Genomic DNA, 19,110 nt, shown 5'->3' with positions numbered 1-19,110 from the left:
AGAAATCAATCTACTTTCAAAAGTCCATCAAAATAGAGCTTTTGAATGTTAGCTTGTTGATATGGTCTGAGCAACAATAATGCTAAAGGTTAGTGGAACTCAAACCAAGAGATTGATTTTAACCTAGTAAAGTTCTTATTGTTAAAGAGTTGGTTGTTTTAATCAAGCATACATGACTCAACCCGTAAATGACCATTTCATTCAAATAAACAAACACGCATTGTTTTTGTTTTTCTTGAATGTGAGTCTTTTTGTGTTTGAAAACAGAAATTTAGGTATGATGATTATGGAACAAAATAGCCATTAAGTTCCAACCTTGAAAGGACTTAACACAAACTAGATGACCCTACAACTAATGTAGCATTGCCATGCTTCATTTCCCACTTGTAGGTCATTAGTGTAGCCTAGCTTCCATCGTTTGAGTTATTACTGAAGTAAGAACCTCAAGCGGTGTATGATACCAAGGAAGTTTGATTGCTAGGCTACTTTTCTTAAAACATAAACTTATAGGTAGAAACGGAATTGTAAGTTCCTTTCACTTGTTCCTTGTTTTCCTATTTCTTGTACCATTTCTTATAGTCTTAAGAATTGACTTCTCTAGTGTTGACTTTTATACTTTGTTAGACATGTCCAGTGTCACTCCAACAAAGTTCTTACCATTTTATTTATGTTGAATATTTTGCTTCAACTAGATGATCTTACCAGAAGCTTCTAAAGTTCTCTAAGCATCGATCTATTCGAATGTCTAGGGACTAGGCTCATTCGAGAATTAAATGGACAAAGATATTAAGTTGTTAACCATTGGTAAAGTTAAGTGTTAAACTCAATGCTTTATGATCTCAAACTACATTGTATTTTAAATCTACAAGCACCAATTGGTTTTCCATTCGACTTTGTTAGTAAAAAACAACCATAAAAGTCTCTATAAGAAACATACATTTTAAATTGCTCATTTTCTCTCATTTCCGTGAATCGTTCTTGGATTCACTAGAGCAACTTTACTGTTACCCTTCTAAAAGAACTTATTGCAGTAAAAGATATTTAATTATAAACAATAATTAAAACATACATTGAAGCATGCAAAGTCTAAACACTTATCATGAGTAATAACTTGAAAATTAAAGCAATCATGCAATTTAAACAAGTCATTGGCATTTTATTCTAAATATTTAGTTCCGGCAGGGGTGAATAAAATGAATCCAAGATCCTTAAAATCATTGATGAATTAAGCACATTATGTATTTAGACTCAATTCTAAAATATTTTAGGTAAGCAAATCCTTTGCTAATAGTCTAGAAACTACTCTTGATTGATAGGTACGTCTAAGAACTTATTAGGTAAACCTATCCCATTTGCCACGACATAAAAGGACTCCTTACTTATATCGTTGAGTTTTACCAAAACTAACATACTCACAATTATACTAGTTTCATGTAAAGGTTATCCAAGTAAGCGTTATTTTGGAATGACACCTTTTAACTCAATTTTTAAAGTTTGTAATTTAGGGCTCTTACTATGTTGGTTAGATTTTAAGTGAACTAAAATCCTTAATCATGCAACATAATCAAGCCACAATCTCATGCATTATGAAGACATAATTAAAGCAATAAATAACTTAAAACATGCATAAGATTTAAATGTGATCTAGTATGGCCCGACTTCATCTTGAAGCTTCAACTTCAAACTCCGTCTTGAAAATGGATTGGAAACTTCGTCTTGAATTTCATCATGGGAGGCGTCATTTTCTTCAAATAGAATATGCTATAATTAAAACTAATTACAACTATTTGATAGTACGCATACCATATTTAAATAAAAACTTTGGTGCATAAGACCAATATTACATTCAAATTAATGGTACGCAGACCATATTTACCATCCTATTTGGGCTATACTAGTCACTTTCCATAACCTGCAAAACAGTACATTTACAATATACCATTCATCCATTCATTTATCAATGAATGGCCCACATAGCAAGTTAGTAGATAAAATTATGCATCACATAAACATTTGCAGCAACAAATCAAAGGTTCCAACAATCTACAAATTATTCAACCTTATTAGTTCTAATCGAGTTGTTTTAACCTTAAAGGAATAAAGATCTAATCAAGAGTTTAATGACTAAAAGCTCCCACTAAAACCAAGAATTTACATGCTTTACAAATTTTAAACATAAAATTGTATTTCCTAGTCCAACCAGAAACTTACAAATTTAATTAAAATTTAAAGCTCACATAAAATTAAATTTAAATCCCTTTATATTATTTTCAAGATTAAAATTAATTAATTATAATTTTACCAAGGTTTTAATTTTATTAAAATAATTAGTATAAAACAAATTATAATAATTAAATTAACCAAACTTAAATTCTGAGAAATTTCAAATTACGAAATTAAATTTAATCAAAATCGTTTTCAACCAAAAATTAAAAAACAAAACGAAACAAGTTAATCGGCCAAGGCAAGGCACATGGGCGCAAGGCCCATGCCTCGCCAAGGCTAGAAGTGTCGCATCAGCTGTCCGCACGCATGGCCAAGGCCATCGCACAACCAAGCCCACGCCAGCGCCATTGGCTCAACACCATCGATGGCTGCTGCTGCATGCTTGCTTGCTTTGCGCGCATGGCACAAGGGCATCCATCGATGCCTCGTCTCCATCGATGCTGGGCACAACGCGGGCTGGCAGCGTGCCCACTCGCCTTGCTCGATCACCCGCACAGCACACACTGCACAGGGGCTGTTCTCGCGCCCGTGGCTCGTGCATTGCTCGCTGCCTTGTACCGCATGGGCAACGAGCTCCCTTTCTCATCGTCGCATGCCCGCACTATGCAACACCCCGGCCTTAAGGGTAACACTTAGCTTCTATTGCTTCGTGCATGCAAGTTTGTGAATGATTTATAAAAATCAAAACTTTTATATTTAAATTTAACGACAAATTAATAATTCATATTAATTTCACTAAATTTAGGCGAAAAAATCGAAAATTTATTATTCAAATTAATTTCCGATTACATATTATCTTAGGGATTAAAATCTAGGTCATAAAATTTTAAAATATTTCAATTTTAACAAATTTTATGGTGGTTTTTAATCATAGGATCCTAATTAAATTATCAATTAATTATGAAAATCAAAACAAATTCTAAATTATTAAAAATTCAACAAATTAATTATAATTACAAATTAGGTTGTATAATTAACAAAATTAGACCTTTAAAATTGTTAAACATATACAGTAGGTCAATCATAGATTCAAGATTTACATACAAGATTCGCAAATATTTAATTTAACATCATAAAAATTACAAATCTTGCATTCGAAAAACTAAAACCTCTGAAAAGTCCTAGTTAGGCTTTGAATTTGGGAATTCTAGGTTCGGCATCAATCTTTGATTTTTGTCAACATTTTAAAATGTCGTTTACATGCGAAATTCACTATAAAAACATAAGATTTCGACCATTATTGACAAAACTCCCGAAAAATCCTGCGAACATATAATCAAATAATCGCACGAATTTGCAATCAATTACATTCACGAAATTATTCACCCCTTTAATTCATTGAAAATTTAAAAAATTTAATCCATGTTAACTATAATTGATTATGGAATTAATTAGAGGCTCGTGATACCACTGTTAGGTAATGAATAATACAATAATATAATTCATGCGGAAAAACCATAAAGCCAGAATCCAAATTAATTTCCACATAGTCAATTAGCATAATTTAGATTACATACAATGTGATGCGTGCCTTCCCTAGCCGCTCCCGAACTGAACAAGAACAAGTCTTTAGAGCCCCAAACTTTGCCCCTCCATAGAAAGTCCACAGCACGTTCGGATCCGCCTTAGGTTTAACCAACTAGGATTTTACTTAAGGTTTTATGTATTCGGGTTAGGCTATATTATGTTCTCCCTTGAACACAATGTGAGTAAAGAATATGATTTTCAATGTATACAATTATGAGGTCCTAACCTCATATTTATAGGGTAGGAAATAAAGAATTTGAGTTTTACTAGGAAAAGAAGTACCAACCTTACTAGGATTGAAATTCTTATCCAATTAGAATTGTAACATTATTTAAACTCTTAATTAAATCAATTCTAGTAGGACTAGGAATATTTAATCTCATTGTTACTTGGGAACTAAGTAATCGGACTTTTCTTGGAGCCCAAGATAAAGCAACCAACGCAGCCACAATGGGCAATTTTGGTGCGCACGTGCCTGCCTAGGCCCAACCGCAGCCGCAGCTGGCCAGAGGCCCAGCGCACTGCAGCGTTGCCTTGGCGGGCTTGCATCGCTGCTGCTGCCTTGCTTGCTTGGCGCGGCCCAATGTGCTGCTGTTGCCTTGCTTGCTTGGCGTGGCCCACTGTGCTGCTGGACCATCGGCTGGGCGCGGGCGCTGGGCTTCGTGCTTATTTCTATGCGCTCGGCCTTTGCTTGTCGAGCGATGGGTCGGCTCGCTTGCCGGCTTATCGCTCGTCGAGCTTCCGATTCGTTTTCCGATTCCAGAATCCATTTTCGTTTCGAACAAATATTTACGTTTCCGTTAATATTTACGATTCCGGATATAATTTCCTTTTCCGACAATATTTCCGATTCCTGGAATATTTCCGTTTCCGGCAATATTTCCGATTCCGGCAATATTTCTATTCTCGATAATATTTTTCTGATACGAACCATGTTTCCGTTTCCGGAAACATCTACGACTTGGATAATATTTATATTTCCGTCATGAACCATATTTCCTTTTCGGCAATATCTTCATTTCCAGAGTATTCTTTATTTTGCCTTTTGACGATTTCAGCTCCCACTGGAACCGAGATCCGTCTTTCCGAATGATCATAAATGGAGTACTTAATGAATAATATATTCATTTAAATAATTGATCCGTTCATGTACTATTTTTGTGACCCTACAGGTTCAGTCAAGAGTAAGTTGTGGATTAATATTATTAATTCCATTTGAACTGAAGCGGCCTCTATCTAGGCATTCAGTTCACTTGATCTCACTGAATTATTAACTTGTTAATTAATACTGAACCGCATTTATTAAACTTAGCATTAAATGCATACTTGGACCAAGGGCATTATTTCCTTCAGCTTTCTCACACAATCAAACATGAATTCATAAATATTCAGGTACATGAATCACAACATAAAATAACCACATGAATTCCCATGAAAATAAGGTGGTCACTCTAGAATTGTATGTACCTTGAAGACCTAAGTATGTGGGCCACTTTGTGATTCAATCCCCTAAATTAGAAATCTCCTCCTATCATTAAAATATTGAAACTTAATTATTATCCATATTTATTGAAATTCCATCAATTTTATTTATTTACAAAACGCTTAAATTAATTAGAAATTAATCGTTACTCGTTACAATAATAATTCCCATTAATCGTTTAAACCCTAGCATGAAATTTAATTAATTTCATGCTTAAAACCATTAAAAGTTGAAACTTTAAGTCGTAAAACGAATCTAAAAATTATAATTGAATACCATAATTAAAATTGTCATCTAATATGTTAATGAATTAGCCATAAGGTTTAAGCCAAAACCCTAACCCTAAATCATCATTACAAATAATTAAAACCCTTAAAAATTAAAGCTTTATTTAATAAATCAAATCTGAAAATTTATGTCCGTCAATGAAAAGTAGTCCTCAACATTCTAATCATCAAAATCCTCAACTTTGGTGTTCGTAACCAATCCCAGCATAACAATCAATAAAGATATAATACTAATCATAATATAAAACATAATTTAAAGGACTCCAAGTGTCGTCCCTCCATAGCAAGTCCACATCACGTCTGGATGCGCCTTAGATTCAACCGACTAGAATATTCTCTAAGGTTTTTGTGCATTCGGGAAACTCACAAATGTGATAGGCAGATATTAAACTCTCCCTTGAATTTAATGTATTGTATGTGATGTATAAATTGTGATCATGAACCAAATATTTATAGGGTGGGAAATAACTAAACCTATTAGGATTCTATTTTCCTATTTCTATTAGAATTATAGGAATGATTAAATACCTAGAAGTCCAATTATTGTAAGATTAGGGAAACAAACAACTTACAACACAAGTAACTTGGAGCCTAAGTCATGCATAACGAAGCCTTACAAGCTACGCTTAGATGGCGCACGCTGCAGGCCTTGGTTGTTGGCCCATTGCCTTGTAGTCGACCCCCTTGCTGCCTACGCTAGGCACTGGGCCTAGTGCTGGCTCTGGGCTTCATGATCGGTGCTGGCGCTGGGCCTTGTGCCTGGCGTTGTGCCTGGTGCTGGCTCATCAAGCTCGTGGGCCTTGCTTGTTGAGCGATGGGTTGGCTCGCTTGTCGGCCTGTCGCTCGTCGTGCTTTCGATTCGTTTTCCGATTCCATAATTTATTTCCGATTCGCACAACATTTACGTTTCCGTTAATATTTCCGATTCCGATAATATTTTTTGATTTCGACAATATTTCCAATTTCGGTAATATTTCCGTTTCCGGCAATATTTATGATTCCGACAATATTTCTATTTCCGATAATATTTTCCGATACGAACCATATTTCCGTTTCCGACAATATCTTTGACTTGGATAATATTTATATTTCTGTCATGAACCATATTTCCGTTTCCGGTAATATGTTCATTTCTGGTAATACCATTTCTTTTCCTTGTGATGATTTTAGCTCCCACTAGAACCAAGATCCATCATTTCAGAATGACCATAAATAGAGTACTTAATGAATATTATATTCACTTCAATACTTGATCCTACGCACTATTTGTGTGACCCTACGGGTTCAGTCAAGAGTAAGCTGTGGATTAATATTATTAATTCCACTTGAACTGAAGCGGCCTCTAGCCAGGCATTCAGATCACTTGATCCCACTAAATAATTAACTTGCTTAATTAATACTGAACCGCATTTATTAGACTTAGCATTAAATGAATTAAATGCAAACTTGGACCAAGGGCATTATTTTCTTCAGTCTCCCACTTGTCCTTAGGGACAAGTGTGCATTTCCTAATTCCTTTGTTACTCGATGCCTGCTCGTGAACATAAGGTAAGATTAGTCATCCTTATTATGTCCAGAGGTAATTCTCGGTGTCAGAGTTAAACTGATCAAATAAACAGATAATCATAGCCTATGATTCATCTGAGCACGGCCATGCATTTTACAGTTTCTAGCTCTCCGAGTGGCCTTGTACAACTTTCGGCATCTCATCCCGATTTATGGGAGGACAATCCCAATCTTGTGATCTTGAGGTTAGACTTCGTTTGATAAGTGATTACCTGAGCGTCGCCTTTATAGTCTCCTTTTACGGTGCGACGCTAGACAACGTCAAAGTAACCAGTTCTTAAACAAGTTATCTCAAATCACTCAGGTATTGAGGACTAGTGTCTAATAATATAATTAAATTTACTTATGACAAATTTTCATCTTTTACAGTAAAGTTTCATAGGTCTTTCTGATACTAATTCTATCAAGTAAGTATCAATGCAAATGATTGCGATATTTCCATGTTTACATAGTTCAAGAAACAGAACTACTAGTCATCTTGCATTATAGTCGTCTAGTGTTTCTATGCGTCCACCTTTATAGAAAATTTCCAACCAAGGACCACTTTTAACTTTTGACATTCAAGTTCACTTGATAGACATTGCGTTGTCACAAGACTGGTCCTGACAGTCTATCTTGAATATTTGTCAAATTGAAAGGACTCATCATTTAATAAACCACAAAATTAAATGGAAAAATAAATTTTATTCATTTCTATAAATGGCTAACCAAAATGTTTTACAAACTATTAAACTCTAAAACTTTAAAACATTCAAAAAGGACATCAAAGTCATTCTTCAACGTGCTTGATTCTCATAGCTGCATTGTGCGAGTTGTGCTTCGCTTGCGGCAGAGGTTTAGTTAATTCATCTGAGATGTAGTCATCAGTTCCAATCTTGTTTATCTCGACTTCTTTTATCTCCACGAATCCTCGTAGAAGGTGAAATCTACGAAGTACATGTTTGACTCTCTGGGGGTGTCTAGGCTCCTTTGCTTGTGCAATAGCTCTTTATTGTCACAATATAGAGCTATTGGTCCTTTAATGGAGGGGACTACACCAAATTCACCTATGAACTTCCTTATCCAAATAGCTTCCTTTGCTGCTTCATGTGCATCAATGTACTCCACTTCAGTTGTAGAATCCGCAATAGTGCTCTGCTTAGCACATTTCCAGCTTATTGCACCTCCGTTGAGGTAGAAGACAAACCCAGACTGTGATCTAAAATCATCTTTGTCGATTTGGAAACTTACATCCGTATAGCCTTAAAAATCAATTCATCATTTCCACCATAGACCAGGAAATCATCTTTGTGTCTTTTCAGGTACTTTAGAATGTTCTTGGCAGCAGTCCAATGTGCCTCTCCTGGGTCTGAATGGTATCTACGCGTAGCACTGAGTGCGTACTCAACATCCGGGCGTGTACATATCATAACATACATTATTGAACCAATGAATGATGCATATGGAATCCCACTCATTCGTCTTCGCTCATCTAGTGTTTTTGGACACTAAGTCTTGTTTAGAGTCATTCCATATGAGACATGGGTAGGTACCCTCGCTTGGAATCAGCCATTTTGAACCTATCAATCACCTTATTGATATAAGTGCTTTGACTAAGTCCAATCATCCTTTTAGATCTATCTCTGTAGATCTTGATGCCCAATATGTACTGTGCTTCTCCTAGATCCTTCATCGAGAAACATTTCCCAAGCCAAATCTTGACAGAGTTCAACATAGGAATGCCATTTCCGATAAGTAATATGTCGCCGACATACAATACTAGGAAAGAAATTTTTCTCCCACTGATTTTCTTGTATACACAAGATTCCTCTACGTTCTTGACGAAGCCAAAGTCACTGACTGCTTCATCAAAACGTATATTCCAGCTCCTTGATGCTTGCTTCAATCTATAAATGGATTTCTTAAGCTTGCATACCTTTTTAGCATTCTTTGGATCCTCAAAACCCTTAGGTTGTGCCATAAACACAGTTTCTGTTAAAATTCCGTTTAAGAAAGCGGTTTTGACATCCATTTTCCATATTTCGTAATCGTAATATGCAGCGGTTGCTAACATTATCCGAATAGACTTTAGCATTGTAACTGGTGAAAAGGTTTCTTCGTAATCCACACCATGGACTTGCCTGTATCCTTTCGCAACCAATTTAGCTTTGAAAACTTCTAGTTTTCCGTCCTTGTCCTTTTTCAACTTGAAAACCCATTTGCTTCCTATGGCTTGGTAGCCATCTGGCAAATCGACCAAATCCCAAACTTGGTTTTCAGACATGGAGTCTAATTCAGATTGCATAGCTTCTTGCCATTTCTTGGAGCTAGGGCTCGTCATAGGTGGTTTGTAAGTCGCAGGCTCATCGCTCTCCAGCAATAGAACTTCATGGTTCTCATTCATAAAAAACCTATGTATCTTTCTGGTTGAGACCTATATCTGTGCGATCTACGTGGGGTCGCAATTCCAGTTGGTTCTTGATTCTCACCAGATACTTCTAAAGATCTCTGAGTCTCAACCTAAATGTCATCTTGATCTTTCTCTAGAGTTTGTTGTTAGACTCTAATTTCTAAGAGGTCTACTTTTCTCCTACTTGTCATTTTGGAAATGTGATCTTTCTCCAAAAAGACACCATCTCGAGCAACAAACACCTTGTTCTCAGATGTATTGTAGAAGTAATACCCCTTTGTTTCCTTTGGATAGCCCACAAGGATACATTTGTCAGATTTTGGATGAAGTTTGTCTGAAATTAATCGTTTGACGTATACTTCACAACCCCAAATCTTAAGAAAAGACACTTTTGGAGGCTTTCCAAACCATAAATCATATGGAGTCTTTTCGAAAGCTTTAGACGAAGCTCTATTTAGTGTGAGTGCAGCTGTGTTTAGTGCATGTCCCCAAAATTCTATTGGAAGTTCAGCCTGACCCATCATTGATCTAACCATGTCTAGTAAGGTCTTGTTTCTCCGTTCCAACACACCGTTCCATTGAGGTGTTCCAAGAGGAGTCAATTCTGACAAGATTCCATAACCTTCAGATGGTCATCAAATTCATAGCTCAGATATTCACCGCCTCTATCAGACCGCAGTGCTTTAATCTTCTTGCCTAGTTTATTCTCTACTCACTAGAGGAAAAATCCTCATAGGTGGCTCATCAAAGGTTGCCCTTATACAACAAGAGCCAACTTTGATGGTTAAAAAGAAATTAAAAAAAATTAAATCATTAAAATCTTTCCCTCCCTTTTGTTAAGCGCATCTTTAGACCTGCTTCATTCTTCTCTCGCAGTCACTCCATACTCACCTATACTAGGTAAATTTACTTCTTCCCTGTCGTGCACAGTCAGCCACTCCGGCCACCATCACCGGCCACCATCACCACCGACTACTTTTCAAGTGTCCTTTAGAAATTACTTCCATCTTAAAAAAAAGGAAAACAAAAAACACTTTTGAAACCAAAAAAAATTCTCTCCTTCTCTTTCAAAGTCTCCTGCAATTCTTCTCTGCTTAATTCCCCGCACTCCCTCTCAAGCGCCCTTATGTGCCGTCGTCATCTTGATAAAAACATCACCGGCATACAAGTTACCAGCGTCAACCACCACCTTCAAGTATTAATCGAAGTTCATAGTTGATTTAGGTCGGGAATCTTCATCCAGATCTGCTCATTCTGGGGTACACAAGGGCTTATCTCCTCAAACTCAATGAATTTCCGCCGCGAACCTCGAATATCGGTATATTTCTTTATATTTTCTTATCCAATTTTATTTTTCTATGAACAAGATTGCTTAAGATTGGGCTAATACTATCGCATAATCTTGTCTTTTCATTACATGATACTTAATTTTCTGTTTATTCGATCACTTTTCATCCAAATTTCTTGAGTAATTTGTGCCCTAATTTTTCTGAAACCTTTCTCACTCGGTTTGATTGAGTAATTTACTTGCAAGGTAATATTTGATTACATATTTCAGGTTTTATAGTTTTCAGCCTTATTTTGTTAATTATTGAGTTCATGCCATATAGAACTGAAGAACCTGTTGTTGTGAAAGAAACTCATGACATCAGAGGCATTAAAAGGGATATAATTAGTGATTCTGAAAAAACTTCTGCCAACTCTGTGTAATTGTTGCTCAATGTATATATCCGGAGGATACTTGAGAATCAGAAGCATAGAGGTACAACATTTCCATTCTATGAACAAAGACTTTGTTTACAGATGTTCTTTTGATGATTTCTTTTGCCAATTTGAGTTTGTTTAGAGAATGTGAGGGTGGTTTTAGTTTGTGTAAACAGACTGTTGTGGTGTGAAAATCAACTGGTACATATATATCAGACGGCTACCAATTGTCAATATTGTACCATGATGTCCAGCTTTTTAGTTGAGTTACAATTTATCAGCTGACAAAACTAGAACATATATAAGATGTTGTTCACAAGTCCTTACATTTATCAACTAGAACATACAATTTATCGGCTACTAAGTATCTTTCACTTTGGCATAGAGTTTCATCAGAAACCATTTCTTAGTTACCTAATAATGTTGGTCTGGACCACTTAATGCTCCCAACAGAACTACACAAGTGGTGGCTTCAAATGCTTGATATCTCAAAGCTTTCATCCCACTTCCACACTACCTTTTATACTAAGAGAAGAAATATTGAACAGAAACATTTATTTGCTGTGGTAATTTGAAAGGATTGTCATTGTGCATTGGACGAGAGGATTGTTTTTATTTTATTTTATCCAAATCAGTGTTAAGATTTTTTTATTTTAATTTAGGAAATTTCCTCTTTGGATGTCTTCTTTTAGATTCTTGTTGAAGTTGATAATCTACAAGACTTTTATTTTTTTGACTCAGGGAGAAATAGCAGCAGCATTCGTGACTCTTTTTCAACGGTGTTAGGACTAGCAACTGCAGACGTGGTAGAAATCCCAATACCATATGTTGTTGCAGAAGTTTCTATTAAGCGTCTAGCCTCTCTAAACAAGCCTGAAATCCCAATACTTGTGTTGGGATGTCTGTTTGCAATTGCCAGTGGTGCAATATTTCCAGTATTTAGTATAATATTTGCTAGTGCGGATTGAAATGTTTTACAAGCCACCAGATATCTTGAGAAGGGATTCAAGGTTCTGGTCCCTTATGTTTGTTGTCATTGGCTTAGCAACACTGATATCGTAACCAGCTAGAACCTATTTCTTTTCTGTACCTGGGTGTAAGTTGATAAGAAGGATCAGAACTTTATGTTTTGAGAGAGTACTGCACATGGAGATTGGCTGGTTTGACGAGGCAGAAAATTCAAGTGGTACAATAGGTGCAAGGCTATCTGCTGATGCTGCAACTGTACGTGCTTTAGTTGGAGACGCATTGGGTTTTCTTGTCAAAATATTTCCTCTGCTATAACTGGTTTGGTCATTGCTTTCCTTGCAAACTAGATTCTGGCATTGATAGTCCTCGTCTTAATCCCTCTCATAGGAATCAGTGGTTATCTCCAAGTAAAGTTTACGCAGGGATTTAGTGCTGATGCAAAGGTTCTTCATCTCTTCTTTCTTTCATTCTCTGCCTACATTTGTAATTTTCACCAAATTTCTTTGTTCTTATGTTTATGTTTCTGCAGAAGAAGTACGAGGAGGCTAGCCAAGTTGCCAACGATGTAGTTGCGAGTTTCGTGTTTTCAGAGTTATTCGAAGGTCAGGCTTCCTCAATTTAATCTTTGTTTGAAACTGGATTCTCAATTTTGTGCTGGTTTCTTTTCCTCTGAAACTGAGTGATCAACCAATTTGTCAAAGGAGTTTTAAAAGTTCTAAACTTTTCTATGAAACATTTATTAAGTACTTAGGGTTTTTTTTCCTTTGTATTTGTTATGTATAATGATTAATTAATTTCTGAAAATGCAGCGACCTCTTTCATCCTAGATAGTTGCATGATATTTTTATTAGTCTCCCAATTCTAATTCCTCTTTATTTTAAGAGTGCAAGGCCATGAGAATTTTTTTTTCTTGTGCACCTTTGTATTAAGATCTAGACATTCACCTTAGTTCTGTTATGATGCGATGCTTCTGAGAGTTGTTCCTTATATATTTTCTTTCCATGTAGCGCAATGACCACATCTTTATCTCAAGACAGGAGGATCGAGATTGCTGGTGGTGGTGATCCTATTTTCTCTAACAATTTGTTTAAGGCAAGTGTCTTTCCTCTATATAATTTGTTCTCATCTTTGATATCTGGTATGTTGTGAGCATGTTGTGAGCATGCTGCATGAAAATATAAAAACCTGTATGATATGTAATTAGATTTATTAATGGTAAAGGACTACTGTCAGGCTACATAATACTTACACCCATTTCGGTTCTGGGTTGCCGTAGTCTGCGTAGTGTCTATTGCCACAGTGAGATAGCAGTTGCTCTAACTTCTTTTGTGGGCCTGATGCACGAAACAATAATTTAAATGAAAAATAAAAAGTGAACTAAAGACTTTTTTGTTTTTGACAGCTAGGACCTAAAAACTACTGTAATATAAATCATCATTATATATAGAAGACAACAAATTGCAAAACAACATTTGTATTCTTTACTGAACAACACAGAGATGGAAAATCCAAGTATCCTGATATGCTTGAACAAAGTAAGACCCGTTTCTTCAAATTTAGCAAGAAATATTTGAAACAACATAGATATTTGCAAGAAATATTTGAAACAACATAGATATTTACTTGAATGAGGCTTCTCTAAGTTAAAGGATGTTGTGACCCTAGATATTTTTACAACAAACAAATACTCAACAGAAAATTCATTTCAACAAAAATAAGTACAACAGAAGCTCAGCTGGAATGATCAAATGATCGTACTCAAGATACAAATGGCACAACCAAACATTTTAATCAACTTTAAATGTTAAAGGGAGACTTAAATAATGATTCTAATCTTCCCATGAGTCATGACAATCACTTCATGAACTAGCAAATACGAATTTTAAAATCAAACAATGACAGTGTACTGTTTAAACATAGTGTGCCAATTTCAGAAACTAACATGGTAGGTGGGAGGAATCATGAAAACGTTTAAAATATGGAAATAAGTACGTTTGTTGGTAGTTGGGATCGAAAATGCCATTTTTGGCAACAAATGACCTATATCGACCCAAATGACCCATAGTCGTGCATAACGAACTTGAAATGAGTCTTATGAACATATAACTAATCATATGAATCATGAAAAAGCTTTAGAATTTGAGTATAAGTTCGTTTGTTGGTAGTTGAGATCGAAAATGCCATTTTTGGCCATAAATGACCTATATCGACCCAAATGAACCATAGGCGTGCATAACTAACTTAAAATGAGTTTCATAAACATATAACTAATCATATGAATCATGAAAAAGGTTTAGAATGTGGATATAAGTTCGTTTGTTGGTAGTTGGGATCGAAAATGCCATTTTTGGCCATAAATGACTTATATCGACCCAAATGACCCATAGGCGTGCATAATGAACTTGAAATGAGTCTTATAATCATATAACTAATCATATAAATCATGAAAAAGGTTTAGAATGTGGATATAAGTTCGTTTGTTGGTAGTTGGGATCGAAAATGGCATTTTTGGCCATAAATGACCTATATCGACCCAAATGACCCTTAGGCGTGCATAACGAACTTGAAATGAGTCTTATAATCATATAACTAATCATATAAATCATGAAAAAGGTTTAGAATGTAGATATAAGTTCGTTTGTTGGTAGTTGGGATCGAAAATGCCATTTTTGGCCATAAATGACTTATATCGACCCAAATGACCCATAGGCGTGCATAATGAACTTGAAATGAGTCTTATAATCATATAACTAATCATAAAAATCATGAAAAAGGTTTAGAATGTGGATATAAATTCGTTTGTTGGTAGTTGGGATCGAAAATGGCATTTTTGGCCATAAATTACCTATATCGACCCAAATGACCCTTAGGCGTGCATAACGAACTTGAAATGAGTCTTATAATCATATAACTAATCATATAAATCATAAAAAATGTTTAGAATGTGGATATAAGTTCGTTTGTTGGTAGTTGGGATCGAAAATGTCATTTTTGGCCATAAATGACCTATATCGACCCAAATGACCCTTAGGCGTGCGTAACGAACTTGAAATGAGTCTTATAATCATATGACTAATCATAAAAATCATGAAAAACTTTTATAATATGGAAATAGGTTAGTTTGTTGGTAGTTGGGTTCGAAAATGTCATTTTTGGGCCATAAATGACCTATATCGACCCAAATGACCCATAGGCGTGCATAACGAACTTAAAATGAGTCTTATAAACATATAACTAATCATATGAATCATGAAAAACGTTTAGAATATGGAAATAGGTTCGTTTGTTGGTAGTTGGGATTGAAAATGCCATTTTTGGCCATAAATGACCTATATCGACGCAAATGACCCTTAGGCGTGCATAACGAACTTGAAATGAGTCTTATAAACTTATAACTAATATATGAATCATCAAAAATGGTTAGAATGTGGAAAGAGGTTCATTTGTTGGTAGTTGGGATCGAAAATTTCATTTTTGGCCATAAATGACCTATAACGACCCAAAAGACCCATAGGCGTGCATAACGAACTTAAAATGAGTCTTATAAACATATAACTAATCATATGAATCATGAAAAACGTTTAGAATATGGAAATAAGTTCGTTTGTTGGTAGTTGGGATCGAAAATGCCATTTTTGGCCATAAATGACCTATATTGACCCAAATGACCCATAGGCGTGCATAAAGAACATGAAATGAGTCTTATAATCATAAAAATAATCATATGAACCATGAAAAAGGGTTAGAATTTGGAAATAGGTTTGTTTGTTGGTAGTTGGTTTCGAAAATGACATTTTTTGCCATAAATGGCCTATATCGACCCAAATGACCCTTAGGCTTGCATAACGAACTTGAAATGAGTTTCATAAACATATAACTAATCATATGAATCATGAAAAAGAGTTAGAATGTGGAAATAGTTCGTTTGTTGGTAGTTGGGATCGAAAATGCCATTTTTGGCCATAAATGACCTATATCGACCCAAATGACCCATAAGCGTGCATAATGAACTTGAAATGAGTCTTATAAACATATAACTAATCATATAAATCATGGAAAAGATTTAAAAAGTGTACTTAGGTTCATTTTTTGATATTTGGGATCGAAAATGCAATTTTTGGCCAAATATGATCTATATCGAGCTAAGTGAGCCTTAGATGTGCATAAAGAACTTGAAATGAATCTTAGTACACTCAGAAAGTTGTTTTCGCGACCAATATAATTTCTGTTTTCGCATATGAAACTTAATTTAATTTATTGGTTTGCATGTACGTTGTTCTTTTAAAGGTTTTCACAACTCCAAGGGAGGGGCCTTCACCAAAGAGGAGTTGGATGAAGTTCGAGACAAGTGGGCTACTTACTTCAACGATTGTGAATTACCCTCAGTGTAATAATTAGAGCAGGCTTGTAGTTATTCGTGACTCTTACATTATTTTGTTATTTATCGATTTAATTAATTACATTTGAATTAATTCGGAAATATTATTGGAAATTTGAAATTTATATCATTTTTGAGGAATGTCAAGATGATGTTTGGTGAAACAGTATTCTATAAATTATAATGCAGAATTTTATATTGCAAAATATCAGGAATTATATTGCAGATTTTTTTTTTTTAAAAAAAAAAAAAAAAATTAACTCAAAAGTTGCACTTGTTTGCAACAAGAGCAACTTATGTGAATCTTATAAGTTGCCCTTGTTTCAAACAAGAGCAACTTATGTGAAGCTTATAAGTTGCCCTTGTATGCGACAAGGGCAACTTATAAGTTTCACATAAGTTGCCCTTGTTGCAAACAAGGGCAACTTATAAGTTGCCCTTGTTAAGGGCAACCTTTGATAATTTCACAAAAGTGACCCCCCCATATGTTGCCCTTGCAATTGGCAACCTATAAGCCAATTTTAAGGGCAACTTATGATGTTTTTTCCTCTAGTGACTTCACTCAGAAATTCCTTGAATTTGTCAAAGGACTCAGACTTATGCTTCATTAGGTAGACATAACCATATCTACTAAAGTCATCAATGAAAGTTATAAAGTAGCTAAAACCACCTCTAGTATTTGAACTCATTGGTCCACATAAATCTGTATGGATTAATCCCAATAGGTCATTTGATCCTCTCCAACTTTAGAGAAAGGTTGCTTTGTCATTTTTCCAAGTAAGCATGATTCGCATTTACCAAGATCCTCTAAGTCAAATGGTTCTAGAATTCCTTCTTTATGAATTTTTTCTATGCGTTTCATGTTAATATGGCCTAATCGACAATGCCACAAATAGGTGAGATCTGAATAATTTATTTGGCCTTCTTGGTACTTATGTTATAAAATTGTTTATCGTGATCTAGCACATAAAGTCCATTGACTAATTTAGCGGATCCATAAAACATCTCTTTAAAATAAAACGAGCAATTATTAACTTTTATTTCAAAGTTAAATCCCTTAGCATCTAAGCAAGAAACAGAAATGATGTTCTTAGTAATACTTGGGACATGGAAACATTCTTCCAGTTATAAAACTATCCTAGAGGGCAACGACAAATAATAAGTTCCTACAGCTAATGCAACAATCCTTGCTCAATTTCCCACTCGTAGGTCGACTTCACCCTTGCTTAGCCTTCTACTTCTTCTTACTCATTGTGGATTGGAACATAAGTGTGAGCCACAACCTGTATCTAATACCCAAGAAGTTAAAATAGCAAGTTTACAGTCTATAACGAAAATACATGAAGATGAAACGACAGTTCCGTTCTTCTGATCTTCCTTATATTTGGGGCATTCTCTTTTGTAAAGGCCAATTCCATTACAATAGAGACAACTTGATGTGGATTTGTCCTGCTTTGTCTTCTTTCTAGGAACTGACTTAACATTGACTTTCCACCTTTCTTGAAAGGTCTCTCTTTAGCCTTGAGTAAATCTTTGGCTTCACTGTCGAGTACTATTTCAGCATTTTAACAAGCCGAATAAACTCACCAACTGTTTCTTCTCTTGGTTCACTCATATAAAATAGCTTGAAGAGTTTAAATCCATCATGAAGTGAGTTGAGAAAGATGGAGACATCCATCCTTTCGCTTATTGGCGAACCTAGCAAAATCAAGTGTTCAAACAATGATAACATGTAATTCACATGATCCCTAAGTGGTTTACCAACTCTCTGTTTAGAGCGAAAGAATTGAGCATGTGTTTCTTGGACTTCTTGCATGAAACATCTGTTATGAAGATCAACCTTTATCGCTTTCATTGATTGAATCAATTCATGGACATTTAGGTCTCTTTCTTCCGTGTTTCCACAACATATATCCCTTAGATGTCCGAGAAGCATATATGGTTCGTAAGCTATAAACTTTCTATGCCAATCGTCAGGGATGCTGCTCAGCATGAGACTCATGATCTTTTTGAGATCCGCTTCCCAGGCGGCGTGTCTTTCAAGAGTCATGTCTCTTGCATAATATATTGGCATGGGATAGAATAGTGCATACTCAATGCCATTGAGTTTGACCACTTCAACTAGTTTCCCTTCCCATTCAAGAAAATTTGTTAGGTTCAACTTGATCATGAGTTCAGAACCCTTGATGATGTTTTGATTGTTGTTTGCCATAGTTAAAACTATAATTTAAAAGAATAAACAAATAAATAACCATTCATACATGCTCTTAATAAACTTAAATTCTATCAAACATGCATAATTCAAAGGAAAAATTGGTAATATTAATTCAACCTTTGGCCGATTTTCTTTTATTAATCCCACCTACGACATATTTTTTAATAATCTCACCTTTACTACCCAACAACTTTTATTCGAGTTTTTGTGTTCCATCAGGTGTGAATAAAATAAATCCAAGATCCTCAAAATCATTGAAGAATTAAGCACATTATTTATTTGACGTAATTCAAAAATATTTTAGGTAAGCAAATCCTTTGCTAATAGTCTAGAAACAACTCTTGGTTGATAGGTACGTCTAAGAAC

The 19,110-nt window shown here is 35.2% G+C and overlaps 1 protein-coding gene across 2 annotated transcripts; it reads left to right on the top strand.

Moving 5' to 3' along the window:
- Nucleotides 1–10,281: 10,281 nt before the first annotated feature.
- Nucleotides 10,282–16,693, top strand: LOC110790889 (ABC transporter B family member 3-like). 2 transcript variants are annotated; one of them, XM_056827607.1, is made up of 6 exons: nucleotides 10,282–10,796; nucleotides 11,924–12,406; nucleotides 12,499–12,594; nucleotides 12,681–12,753; nucleotides 13,159–13,243; nucleotides 16,439–16,693. In XM_056827607.1, the coding sequence occupies exons 2-5, from the start codon at nucleotides 12,329–12,331 to the stop codon at nucleotides 13,164–13,166; spliced, it is 255 nt and encodes an 84-aa protein (XP_056683585.1). In that variant the 5' UTR covers nucleotides 10,282–10,796; nucleotides 11,924–12,328; the 3' UTR covers nucleotides 13,167–13,243; nucleotides 16,439–16,693. The 2 variants fall into 2 exon arrangements, with proteins under 2 accessions (XP_056683585.1, XP_056683586.1); XM_056827608.1 differs by lacking the exon at nucleotides 10,282–10,796 and adding an exon at nucleotides 10,815–11,240.
- The last annotated feature ends 2,417 nt before the right edge of the window (nucleotides 16,694–19,110 follow it).

This window comes from Spinacia oleracea, chromosome 4, assembly GCF_020520425.1.
Source record: "Spinacia oleracea cultivar Varoflay chromosome 4, BTI_SOV_V1, whole genome shotgun sequence".
Classification (NCBI taxonomy): domain Eukaryota; kingdom Viridiplantae; phylum Streptophyta; class Magnoliopsida; order Caryophyllales; family Amaranthaceae; genus Spinacia; species Spinacia oleracea.
Note: the sequence above shows the minus strand (reverse complement) of the source record. Positions and strands in the feature narration are given on the sequence as shown.

Coding starts and splice junctions, on each gene's coding strand:
- LOC110790889 (XM_056827607.1), top strand. CDS start 12,329: ATGGAGATTGGCTGGTTTGACGAGGCAGAAAATTCAAGTGGTACAATA. Junction 12,407..12,498: donor TATCTGCTGATGCTGCAACT/GTACGTGCTTTA, acceptor CTTGCAAACTAG/ATTCTGGCATTGATAGTCCT. Junction 12,595..12,680: donor GATTTAGTGCTGATGCAAAG/GTTCTTCATCTC, acceptor ATGTTTCTGCAG/AAGAAGTACGAGGAGGCTAG.